This window comes from Drosophila eugracilis, unplaced genomic scaffold (genome assembly GCF_018153835.1).
Source record: "Drosophila eugracilis isolate 14026-0451.02 unplaced genomic scaffold, ASM1815383v1 contig_1739, whole genome shotgun sequence".
In the NCBI taxonomy this organism is placed as follows: domain Eukaryota; kingdom Metazoa; phylum Arthropoda; class Insecta; order Diptera; family Drosophilidae; genus Drosophila; species Drosophila eugracilis.
The window spans coordinates 52,609-65,994 of NW_024572576.1; the positions used below are offsets into that span (position 1 = coordinate 52,609).

At 43.7% G+C, this 13,386-nt stretch overlaps 2 protein-coding genes across 2 annotated transcripts; both read right to left on the minus strand.

Annotated features, from left to right (window-relative positions):
- Positions 1-1,893: 1,893 nt before the first annotated feature.
- Positions 1,894-9,278, minus strand: LOC121530511. The gene is made up of 2 exons (XM_041819669.1): positions 9,066-9,278; positions 1,894-2,277 (listed from the first exon to the last, which is right to left on the minus strand). Exon 2 carries the CDS (start codon positions 2,260-2,262, stop codon positions 1,894-1,896), a length of 369 nt encoding a protein of 122 aa, XP_041675603.1. The 5' UTR covers positions 2,263-2,277; positions 9,066-9,278.
- On the minus strand, positions 2,276-8,306 carry LOC121530510. The gene has a single exon (XM_041819668.1). The coding sequence runs from the start codon at positions 7,211-7,213 to the stop codon at positions 2,336-2,338; it is 4,878 nt and encodes a 1,625-aa protein (XP_041675602.1). The 5' UTR covers positions 7,214-8,306; the 3' UTR covers positions 2,276-2,335.
- Positions 9,279-13,386: the final 4,108 nt, after the last annotated feature.

The window sequence follows — 13,386 nt, forward strand, 5'->3', positions numbered from 1 at the left end:
CATCTTATTTTAGAACTTTCCATTAAAACCTCGAAGGCATTCCGAGGTTTGGAACACTTGGCATAGTGCTCACTAAACTCACACATCTTCACAACCATAGCACACAAATCACATGCAATTTTAGACTCCATTTTTGATTTAAAGGATGTAGTTTTTAATTTCTAAAACCTTAAGCTGAAAGTAGCATAGGACATAGGCTGATTATAATACATCAGCTGTCGAGAGAGGCTGTAAATAAAACGAGCGTCTGACGTTGTTGAGTTGATATTTCAAACTAAATTTTATTCGTTCAAATCCTATCTTAAATAGCTAACATGAGAATGTACATTATTGATCTTAGTTCTAGACCCACGCATCGGACAGTTCCCAATCGTGGGTAATACTCTAAGTGCGATAAGGGAGCACACATTTACTCCGATAGCACATATGGTATCTTAAACAAACCCAGACCGCTCGCAGGAGGTCATATTTCGGGTTGCTTGTATTTAGGTAGGCCCAAGTGGCGGATGTACTTATAGATAGACAAATGCAGTACATAGCTGCAAAGATTTAGTACCTAACATATGCATCTTATCTATGTATATACTTTTTCGTGTGTTCTTTCTGAACATTCTGCCAAAGGCCGGCAAAACTGACATAAGATTTACATAATTTATTGCTTATGTATAATTGCTTCAACGATTTAGTGGACTGTAAATTTTTATAATTTTTTAACATATATATATTTTTTACTTAATTATTTGAAATTAAATTCCTGGCAACGGGCCGGCGAACGTTATGGCTTCTAATCTTTGCCTAATCAAACATTTTTTCACAAAATATATTATTAAAACTGCTATAATTATCAATGAAAATATAAGCCCAGCGTGTCCGGAAATATGATGGAAATGCAAATCCTTCAATTGTGGATGATTTTCTTTAAGATCTTTAATTTCTTTTTTTTTATTTATCAATTTCAATCGTATGATTTAATGGGGTTAGTTTTAACGGATCCCACATAATTTTCGGAACTTCGCTTGAAATGGAGTGGGCGGAGTTGTCCAAAAAATAAGCCCGGCTATCTCGGCGGATGTCGGCCGTAGAAGTTGGATGGGGGTGGTTGCAGCTGGAAATTCCCACAAGTCCAAAAAAGAAGAAAGCGGCGAGATCGACTTCACGATGGGATGGCACTTTATTGCTCACTTCAGATTTTAGAATCCGTTAAACTAAGTTAAAACTAAAGAGGAACCCAAACTGGACCGCGGAGTGGTGGGTTTCGCCGGGAGCGGGAGAGCACCGGAGAGCGGGAGTGCAAGCGGGAGTGCAAGCGCCAGTGCAGCGCTCGCTCTTACACTGCCGCTCGAAACTAAGCGCCCTTATGGCGCGAACATTCTCCCCCCCCTTGCGGCAGCAAGAGTCAGGATTACTCCTCGTGGCATACTCCGGAGACGGTCCATCCAAACACGGTGCTCTGAGCGACGGGCAGCCCATCTTCCAGCTTCAGGAACCCCGGTTGGATCAGCTTGGGGAACAAGTCTGACCCCAACGCGAGGGAAATGGTCGATGGGCGATGGAACTGTTCATCCGCGAGCCGGATATCCTCGAACTTGGCCCGGATGGTGTCATTCAGAGCCCGTACTGGCGTGCGAATCCTAAGGCTGGGATCGAGCCTTAAAACGACGTCGAGCCTGAAGTCGCCCGTGCGGGATCGGATGGTCGCCGTGCAGACCTCCTCCTCGCCTGTCTGCGTGACGGGCAGCCGGTATGCCGTCGCCAACGACCGGTCAATACTGCTGACCGCCATGCACGGGTCGATCAGGGCCCCCATCTCAAACGTGGTGCTCCCGGTGTCGAGCAGCACGCAGGCGGTCGGGAGGATGTGAACCACCCTCTGTCGCAGATAAGCCGCCACGGTCAGAGATGGAGTGGGGGCCACTGAACGCGCTGGTTCCCTTGGGACGGGATGGCGAGCCGGCGTTCGGTGCGTGGACGAGAGGTTGATGGCACCGCCTCGTGCATGTGGAGCAGGGTGTGATGATCCCCCCCGCACGTTTTGCATCCCTCGGTGCTTCGGCAGGTCCCTCCTGAGTGCTCGTGGGCGAGGCAATTCGAGCAGTACTTATTAATCAGCACTGCCCGAAGGCGCTTCTCAGCGCTCAGTTTCTGGAACCTCTTGCACTTCCGAAGAGGATGGATGCCCCGGCAGACTCGGCAGCGGTAGGATTGAATACCTCGGGTACGTCTGCTATCCAAATCCTGGGCTGTGCGGGGACGCGGCACCATTATGTTGAAGTTGTTCTGCGAGGAAAAGAGACAAAAAGTTGGCTTAGTATGTGACCTCGCAGACGGAAATAGATTAATGGCTGGAAGTAGCCGGTTCCTTGCTCTCCATAGGGAGAAGGATAACCTTATGCACGGGCCGTTTTATTGTGCCGCGCGCCGTACGGACTTCAGCCACTCGAACTCGGCCATCGGCTCCGGGGAAAACAGAAACAATTCTGCCGAGCCGCCATTCGTTCGAGGGCAAATTATCCTCCTTAACTACCACCATATCGTCAATTTTGATGTTTCGGGTCGGAAATTGCCATTTGTTGCGTTTGTGGAGTTCCTTGAGATACTCCTCTTTCCACCGCGCACTAAACTGCTGATGTTGGGCTTTCAAATGTTGCCATCGATTGATTATCGACTTGGCTTCGCCCTTTATCTCAGGCTCAGCCGTGGAAAGCAACGGCCCGCCAATCAGGAAATGGCCAGGCGTGAGGGCTAGCAGATCGGAGGGATCTTCAGACATCGGGGATAGGGGTCTGGAGTTGAGGCAAGCTTCGATCTTGGCTAGGAGCGTCGCAAGTTCCTCAAATGTATACTTGCGCGTAGCCGTGGCTTTATAGAAAAGAGTTTTGAAACTTTTCACCCCTGCTTCCCACAGACCCCCCATATGCGGAGCCCCGGGCGGGATGAAGCGCCAGTCAAGTCCCTGATGGCTGTGTACATCAGTCACAGACTCTTTGACGGCTTGAAGGAAGTCCCGAGAAAGTAGAGAAGCTGCCCCCACAAACGTCTTGCCATTATCAGAATGAATCCGCCTTGGGCACCCGCGCCTAGCTACGAAACGAGCGAAGGCGGCTAGGAACTTTTCGGCGGTGAGATCGGATGTCGGCTCTAAATGGATAGCCTTCGTGGAAAAACACACAAATACACATACATATCCCTTGGTAATGAGACACGCTCTCCCGGTATAGTTTTTAATCTCGAACGGCCCGGCATAATCAATGCCCGTATATGTAAAAGGCCTCGAGAAGGACACTCTGTCCTTTGGAAGATCGCCCATCAGCTGAGTTTGCAGTCTCTTTTTGTAAATCGTGCAGATCTTACACGGATTCACCACTGCCTTGACCAGATTCTTGAGTTTAGGAATCCAATACTTCGATCGGATCAGGCGAACGATCAACTGACTACCGCCGTGAAGAGTAATCTGGTGGGTGAATTGGACGAGAAGGCGAGACAGTCTACAGCCGTAGGGCAGAATTATTGGATGCCGTTCATCATACTGGAGGGCTCTAGAAGCTGTGACGCGACCACACGCCCTTAGGAGGCCGAGTTGGTCCGTGAACGGAAACAAGTTTAAAATTGGACTTGCCCCCGGAAGGGGCTTCTTCGCTGCCAAGTGCTTCAGCTCTTGGCCGTATGCTCGCCGTTGCGCGATGGAAATCAGCGTTTGTTCTGCCTCTCGGATTTCTTCCCTCGTGGGTCGGGAAGTAGAGGAGATCGCGCCCTTACGGCAGCGGCTAAGGAAGCGCCGAACATACGCCAGGACTCGCAGTGCTTTGTCCAGTTTAGAGAAGCGTTCGAGAAATTCGTCAGAAGGGACCTGGCTGAAATGCACCTTCACCGCGCGCTGCTCGAGCTCTGTGTTCGGTTGCACAATGCTTTGGGCTGGCCACAGCTCTTGTGGCCCTTGCAGCCACTCTGGCCCGTGCCACCAAAGTTGACTATCCGCTAACTCGAGTAGGGACACGCCTCGACTAGCTAAATCGGCGGAATTTTGTTCGGATCGAACGTGTGCCCAGCAGTCGACTGGTACTGCCTGCGTTATCTTGGCCACTCTGTTGGCAACAAACGTGGTCCAGTTGCACGCCGGCTTCCGTAACCAGGCCAGAACGATGGTCGAATCGGTCCAGCAGCGTATGTCGGAACTTGTTGTGGGCATATTAGGAAGAATAGCCGTTACCATTTCGGCTAACAACACGGCGCCACATAGCTCTAGCCGTGGAAGGGACACGGTCTTGACGGGAGCGACTCGGGTCTTGGATGTGAGGAGGTTAGAAAGTATTTTCTGACCCACCTCGACGCGCACGTAGATCGCCGCTCCATAAGCCTTTTGGGACGCATCACAGAATCCATGATACGCCACTTTGATCTCAGGCTGAAAACAGACCCATCTCGGGACGCGGATCTGGTTGAGGTCGGAATACTCATGAAGAAACGCCTGCCACCTCTGACTCATTTCGCTGGGAAGCTTATCATCCCAGCTGAAATCTTGTAGCCAAATCTCCTGCATAAACATTTTGGAACGTATTATAAACGGAGCGAGCCATCCGGCTGGATCAAACAACCTCGCGATTTGGGACAACACCTCCCGCTTTGTAAAGGAGGGTTCCACCACTATTTCTGGCGGCACGAAGTAGAATTCGTCGGACTTAGCCCTCCATCGAATCCCGAGCGTTTTGGCCGTGCTTTCGGTATCGATATCGAGGAACTCGCTATGAAGGAGGTGTTCGGCCGGAATATTTTGTAGTATGCTCGTGTGGTTTGAAGTCCACTTCCTCAACGGGAAACCAGCAGAGCTAAGAGCTGCTTGTAGCTCTTGGATTGAACTATGGGCCTCAGATATGGAATTTGCCCCTGCCAGAACGTCATCGACGTACATATGTTGTTGAAGAATGTGGCTGGCTTTTGGAAACGCCCCTTGGACATCCTCTGCTAGCTGCTGCAGCACTCGAATAGCGAGGAAGGGCGCACAGTTGACCCCGAAGGTAACTGTTTTCAACTCAAAGTCTCGAATATCCCCCTCCTTATCTCGGAACAGGATTCTTTGAAAGGGTGTATGTTTCGGATCGACCCAGATCTGACGGTACATCTTTGTGATGTCCGCGCTGAACACATATTGGAAATATCGCCATTTCAGAATTTGAATGGTCAGATCGGATTGCAGGACTGGACCAGCATGAAGAATATCATTTAAGCTGGTTCCATTCGCAGATGGACTGGAGGCGTTAAATACAACGCGAAGCTTTGTCGTAGTACTTTCGGGCTTGATTACCGCGTGATGTGGAAGATAGTAAGTGGGGGAACTATGAGTCGATGGAACTTCGTGCATATGACCCAGATCCAGATACTCCTGAATCACGCTGTCATATTGCTCTTTTAACGGAAAGTCTCTTTTTAAACGATTCTCGTTTCGAAGAAACTGAGCTAACGCAATGGACCTTGAATATCCCAGATCGGACCCCGAGTTTTCGGGGTCGCAGAATGGGAGCGTAACCACGTACCTCCCGCTTGCGTCTCTTGCGTCAACAATTGCCGTGCTCAGCAGGACGGCTGTAGTATTTGCAGCGAAATAATTTTGCACCGTTGAGGTGCTCGCGGATGCATTGCGACTGGAGGATTGTTGCGCCGAGGGCGCCGAGGTTGGAGAGCTCGTGGGTCGAGCGTTTGAGGAAGTCGTGCTTGAGGAACTGGGGGAGCCGCGATGCAGCAATGTATGATGCCTCCCCCTACACGTGAAACAGCTATGTGTGCTCGTGCAATCACGTAGCTGGTGGCCTCTAGCGAAACAGTTCAGGCATAGCTGCTTCTTTTTGATGTAGCCGGAACGCGCGTCGACAGACATGTTGAGAAAGCGCGGGCACAATCTGATTGGATGATTTTCCTTAGAACATAAGTCACACCCCTTTTGTTTGGGGGTGACCTTGGTCTCGAAGGATTGCAGCCTTTTGGGAACTGACTGAGTCGGCTTCATATCCTCGATAGCCTCAAGTGTCCGATACCTTTCGCTTAGGAAGGTGTTCATCTCCTCCCAAGCCGGAATTTCGGACTTCGAAGTTAGCGACTGTTCCCATAAGCAAAGGGTTAACTTTGGCAGTTTGCTGGCGCACAGGAAGACCAACAGACAATCCCAGTTGTCAGTGGAGATATTGGAATGTGCTAGCGCTGTTAGACACCCCTGAATCGTAGACTGCAGCTCCTTTAGAGCATGTCCCGACTCTTGAGAAATGGAGCTCAAGTTGAACAAAAGCTTGAGTTGGCTGTTGACTAAAAGTCTTTTGTTTTGGAAACGGTCTTGAAGCGCTGCCCACGCTGACGCGAAGCCGTCATTTGTAAGCGGGGATTTGGACACTATGGCCTTTGCCTCGCCACTAGTTTTGGTGAGGAGATGGAAAAGCTTCTCGACCGGTGTCAGCCTGGGGTTGTTAACATAAACTGCCGTGAACAGGTCCCGGAAAGTGGGCCATCGGAGGTAGTCCCCATCGAAAACTTCTGTATCGCAGGGCGGTAGCCGGCAACCGGACGAAATAAGCGGTTGAGAGGGAAGAGCTGGATCGGCTTGAGGCGTCACTCTGTCTAGCGTTTCGCTAATCTGAGCTGCACATGTCTCGTATACGGAGTAGCAATAGTCATACTTTGCTTGTAGGAGAGGTAAGGTGCTGAGGGATCCTTCCTGGGCAATGAGGTCAGAGCAGATTTCGTACTCTTTTTCAACCTTCTCCCATAAGGCTCGCACTTGCTGCAGACGGACTTGCAATGTGTGTGAAGATTGCGAAGCCTGACCAGGAGTATTGATTTTGTCTTCGAAAGCGCTGACGCGATCGCTCACAGCGATGAATTTGTGCAACGCAGCGGTTGCGGCCGTTGGCTGCTCGGCTACCGACATTTTCCTACTAGCGCGCGTGACCCTCAGAAATTTAGTCCCGGATGCAGAGGGATTCTCTGGCTGTTCCACAAGTGAAGATTCGCTCGACGCTTTCGCCACCGGTTTGGAGACGACAATTCTCGGACTTGTTTTTGAGCCCGTCGTTGGGCGATCTCTGATCTTTGGCGTGGCACTCGAGCTTCTAGGTCTCGGGCTAGCGGACTTGGGCACTTGTTTGACGCGAGAAGGCAGCGGAGAGGAAAGGGTGGTCTTTGTTTCCTTTTTTGGTGTCGGCGTTGGCTTCTTGTCACCCTCAACGGGCATACTCAGCTACGCTGTTTAAATCGGAAGGCCTTCCCACCGCCAAAAAATTAAGGAAACGAATAAAAAAAACTGACCCGCAGACTCGGTTTGGAGCAAATTAGCTGATATAGCTAGAAAAATAGCTAGAAAATAGCGACCGGTTACGAAACGCTTATTGGAAAAAATAGCTAAATATAGCTATGAGTTACGGAAACAACAAAAAATAGCTGAATGCCCACTGACAAAAATATAGCTAAATATAGCTAAGAGTTCTGGAAACAGCAAACAATAGCTGAATGCTCCCTGACGAAAAATATAGCTAAATATAGCTAAGAGTTCTGGAAACAGCAAACAATAGCTGAATGCTCCCTGACGAAAAATAGCTAAATCTCGCTGAGAGAATCAACCCAAACGACTAAAAAGGCTGAATAGCTAAACACAAAAAAAAAAAAAAAAAACCAACCGAAACAATGGAAAAAAAAAAAACCGACACATCAACCGCAAGAAAAACTTCGACAATCAATTTAAAAAAAAATTAAATAGCCAAAAAAATTAAATGGCTGGTGGTACGATAGCCTAGGAGCAGAATTTAGATTTGGAATTCTCTGGCAAAAATTTTTCTGTAATTTAGGAACACAATCGAAGTTTAACCACTTTTGCGACACAAGAAAAAAGAAGCCAAAAAAACTAGCTGAAAAACGAATCTAAAATAGCTATCGACCTTGAAATTTTCTTTGACGATTATTCGAAAAATATTAATTTTTTTTTTTTTTGCGCTCGATTTTGAATTCCCGTATGGATGTAGGATTGGTGCCGTGTGTTTTGCTCGTTACTATTTGAATCGTGTAAGTGCCTATGCTTGCATATGAACAAAACGGAGACAAAATAAAAATTGCCCAAATATATGTATGTGTGTATATGGAGTTCGATGCTTAGCACAGAATAGCGCTAAGCTCTGCTCATGTATGTATGTATGTATTTGATGGAAAAATTTTGGCTGCTCGCAGAATAGCGGGGAGCTTATGTATGCGAATATATATGTATGTCAGGATAGCAATTAAAAAACACAATTAATTTTTTCGGATATATGTATATGAATATCAGGATCGCAATTAAAAACACAATTAATTTTTTCGGATATATGTATGTATATGTATATGATATATATTTATTTTATTGCTGGAACGAAATTTTAGTTTTTGGGTATATTTTTATTCTTTATTACAATTTTTCATAAATCGTATAAATTGACAATTTAACCATTAATATAAAACTATAAATTTCGGCGTAAAAAATATTTTATATTTGTGTGTATGTAAAAATTGTGCGTAAATTTGATTTTCAATTGTTAATATGTGTATGGGTCTTTGGAATGATATATATGTAGATATATGTATGTGTAAATAATATAATAATTTTATATGGCTTTGGACAATATGTGTATGTATTAATTTGTACGTGTATACTTGGATATGTGTAAAGAATATTATATTTTTTAATCTTTGTTTGATTTGTGTGTGTATATATTTGGAATTTTCAACATGCAGTTCAGTACCGGACGTGGATATGTGAAAGTGATTTTGCTGTAATATATATATGCACATATGAATGTATATATGTATGTACGCTTGGAAACTAGCGGATCACAGTGAAAAACTATGTAGAGGGCCAATATTGGCAAAGCACTTTGCACTTTAAAATCGAAAAAAAATTCACTGCGGCTAGGCGTATGTTTTTTATACCTATATTCTTGTATATAGGCATCTATATATCACTTCTCACTTTTTCACTTGGAATTTGGACTCGGATGGAAATAACGCCTTGGAAAAGGAATATGGCGACCACGGACGAAAGGTTTGGAAAATAGTCGTACTTATCTTGGAAAAATCCGCAAAGGGGGGCGCTGATCAGGATAGATATCCGGCTCGAAGGACCATGAAATGGAGTGGGCGGAGTTGTCCAAAAAATAAGCCCGGCTATCTTGGCGGATGTCGGCCGTAGAAGTTGGATGGGGGTGGTTGCAGCTGGAAATTCCCACAAGTCCAAAAAAGAAGAAAGCGGCGAGATCGACTTCACGATGGGATGGCACTTTATTTCCTCATTTCAATTTTAAAAACCAAAAAAAAAAAAAAAAAAAAAGAAACCCAAACAAGGGCGGGTGGGGGGGTCTGCCCAGGGGAGGAGGGGGAGAGAGGGAGGGGGGGCAAAAAAAGGGGGCGCACCCCCGGCGCTTTGCTGCCTCACTAAAAAAAAAAAAACAAAGTTACCAGAAAAGATAAACAACATAAAATTTATAGAGATTGTGTTCACATTATATTTTATTTTTCAAATTAAATTTTATAATATTTAATTATAATCTTATATTCTTGAAGTAAAATACAAAAAAATAAAAAAGAAAACCCCCCCCTCTGGAAACCCACAAAAATCCAATTCAAAAACAGAAAAATTAACCTTTATTTGGTATTAAGCGGAACCTTAAACAGCCAACTACTTTTCTTTCCAGTTCTACCCAGTAACTTGTAGAACCAACTATCGTTTTATATACGCAATTCGAAGCTCTATTTGGTTTTAATGGTTGAACCTCACATGCGTTGTCATTCGCGGAGTTCCAGGGCCAACTTCCTTTGCATATTCTTTTACCTTGTTGCCATTTTTGACATTGATTTAAGGTTACTTCACTCATTAAATGATACGAATCGATTTCAAAATTATAAATCAAATATTCGGAAGTTAGTTGTACCATTATCATTTGTTCGACATTCCTAATAGGCAACGGAATTAGCCTGAATAACTTAGACGGATGCCTACTAAACAAAGGCACCTTTGCACTGATGATTAATTTATTCTCTATAAATAATCCCCTTGCTGTCAATAAAGTATATACCTCCTTAAGTTCCGTACCTGACCTCTTCCCTGGAATTATTAGATTTTCCGACAGATTTTCCTGAATTTTAGCAATCTCACTGAGTTTTAGCAATCTCGCTGATTTGGCCTAAGGATGTTTGTATTCAGCCTACCGTGATTAATATCTATTAAAAGGTTTATAATCCCGGATTGGACTTTCTCACCTTCTTCAATCAATGATTGAAGCTGTTTGGTTACCATAAAGAATTTTATCGATTCTTTGTATACATAGTAATTCTCCTTCAGAACTTCTGTCATGTTCTCAATTCTTACTTGCATACTCCTAAAATTGGCGTTAACATCCTCGGTTGTTCTTTTTAATAAATTAGTAGTTGAATCAACAATTGAAGTTTGCTTTTGAACCAATTTATCTATGTTCCTCTGATTGTCTAATACGTTCTTCATATTTTCTTCTAATTGTTCCCTGTCATCTTCATCCATTATACCAAATAAAATATGATAATGGAGCCATAAACTCGCTTGGTTCTGGATCTTCAAAGCTATGAAGTTTGTCACAAACTTTTCTCATTTCCCTTATCAGAGCTTTTCCTTTTGAAATCATCTTGAAATATGCATCCATATTATAATAGATCACTAAATTCCAAGATGTACTTACAATTTCCACATCTCCTAGTGGATCTAAATATATTGCCGCAGTACTATTTATCTTTTGTACCTCAAACACATTCTTTTTGGGTTTCATAGCTGAAGCACTGGATACCTGACAAACTAAAGCAATCAAAGTCAGTATCACTATGCTCCCTAGTTTAGATAACCTAGGGGAAACTCTTTTTTTATGGTTTACGGTCGGAGTTGTGGTTGCATCCTCAGCTTGTTGTACACCAACTAAAGGACAAATCTTGGTAATCGGCCTCGTCAATGATGCTTCTGAGGTTTTTACTTTGACAACCCTAACTTTATCGTCCTTGCCTTTATGAATTTCTTCTACTTTTGCCATTGGCCATCTGGCTGGGTGACAGTTTTCATCTTTTAAAAGCACTATTTGCCCTTTTTCTATATTTTGATTACCTTTTTTCCATTTATATCTTTGCTGTAAGGTATATAAATAATCCTCTTTCCATTTGACCCAAAATTCTCTTCTCATTTTTGAATTAATCTCCACCTATCTAGGCTCGAAATTTTTTCATTTTCTTCAACTGCCTCCACTATATCCAACGTTGGTCGACCTATTAAGAAATGCCCTGGCGCTAGCACTTCATTATCATCCACGTCTTCTCCCGTTGTGTATAGCGGCCTAGAATTCAGTACTGCTTCGATTTGGCATAAAAGGGTTGACATTTCTTCGTATGTCAATATACTATCTCCTATCACTCTTTTTAAATGATACTTTACGGACTTAACACCCGCTTCCCAAATACCTCCAAAGTGAGGTCCTGCCGGCGGGATAAAATGCCACTGAATTTTTTCAGTTTCCTTTTCTGCAGCTACTCTGGAGTTATATTGTATAGCTTTTACTAATTCTTCGTCTAACTTCCGTGCAGCTCCTACAAAATTAGTACCATTATCCGAATATATATTGGTACATTTTCCCTTCTTGCTATAAATCTTTGTAATGCTGCTAGGAATGCATCAGAAGTTAAATCACTAACAACTTCCAAATGAATTGCCTTCGTAGCCATACATACAAACACTGAGATATAGCCCTTAAAAAGTTTTTTTGACGCCGATTTTTTTGAGCATTTTATGGTATGGTCCTGCATAGTCTATACCTGTATTTAGAAAAGGGTATGCTACATTTACCCTGCACTTGAGCAGATTACCCATTATTTGTTTGCCTGTACATTGCCGATATCGTGCACAGGTGACGCACTCTCTCAACCCTTTCTTTAGAGAATCCCTTAACCTAAATATCCAATACTTCCTTTGGATTTGGTTTCTCATTAAATTAATGCCACCATGCAAGGCCTCCTTATGCGCCTTTTCAATTATTAATCTTGTAACGTGGCACTTATCTAATATGATCGGGTGCTTGACATCAAATCGCAATTTGCTATTTTGTAGCCTACCACCGACCCTAAGTATACCATCTTTGTCTAAAAATGGATTTAAACCTGGAATTTTACTTATCTGCTGTATTTCCTTGTTGGCTCGTAAGCATAATATTTCGGTCATAAACTGCTGTTCCTGTTGTTTTTTAATTATTACTAATCGAGCCAATTTTAATTCATTCGCTGTCAGCAAATGTGGGTAGGAAGTCTTCTTGACTTTCATAGCGATAAACCGCAATACCCAGGCTACGACCCGTTCCAACTTTTGAAAACTGGAATATTTATCCAGCAACTTAGAAATTGTGTCTTCGGCTTCTACTATCATTGTGTTTACTGTTACTTCTTCCTCTATAAGTAACTTGGGCCAGTTTTCCTCCGGCGTTGTGAGCCATTTTGGCCCGTTCCACCATAGCGAACAATCTTTTAATTTTGTTGCACAGATACCTCTGGAGGCAATGTCTGCTGGGTTATCCTCAGATCTTACATGATTCCATGCTGTATCCTTTAATTTTTAAAATTTCTTCAGTTCTACGTCTAATAAATTTATCTTTGCAGTTCTTATTTCGTATCCAGGCTAATGTAATGGTCGAATCACTCCATGCATAACTAGTTGTTATGGCCGGAATAGCTTCTTTCGTCCTTATCATCAATAGACTTAAAAGATGGGCTGCGCAAAGTTCTAATTTAGGGATGGTCTTTCTATTTTTCTTAGGATTCACTTTACTTTTACTTGCCAATAATGTGACTGATTCTCCTACTCTTGCATATACGACTGCTGCATACGCTTTCTCAGAGGCATCAGCGAACCCGTGGAGCTGAATCGCAATCTTAGTTCGTGTTTTCAACCATCTGGGAACCCTAATATCTTCTAATGATTTTAAATTTTTCTCGTATAGATTCCACTCCGCCAAATCATTAGTAGATAGTTCCTTATCCCAATCGATTTCTTCTAGCCAAAGCCTTTGCATAAATAATTTTCCCACTATAGTCACTGGAGACAACCACCCCAATGGATCATATATTTTGGCTAGGTTTGATAATACCAGCCTTTTATTTATTTTCTTATTGTTTTTCAATTTAAACGGTTCCCATTGAAGCCCCAAGGTTTTAACTGAGTCTGTTTCCTCTATGCTCAGTACTTTATTTTCCCCTGCATTTTCAACGGTATCAATAATTTCTTTTTGGTTGGAGATCCATTTTCTTAAATTCATACCTACTTTCTCCAACTCCATTGAAATCATGCATACTATTTTCTTGGACTCTTCAATGCTGTCTGATCCA

Bases quoted from the DNA above. Each gene is read 5' to 3' on its own strand.
- LOC121530511 (XM_041819669.1), bottom strand. From the start codon at position 2,262: ATGGTGCCGCGTCCCCGCACAGCCCAGGATTTGGATAGCAGACGTACC.
- LOC121530510 (XM_041819668.1), bottom strand. From the start codon at position 7,213: ATGCCCGTTGAGGGTGACAAGAAGCCAACGCCGACACCAAAAAAGGAA.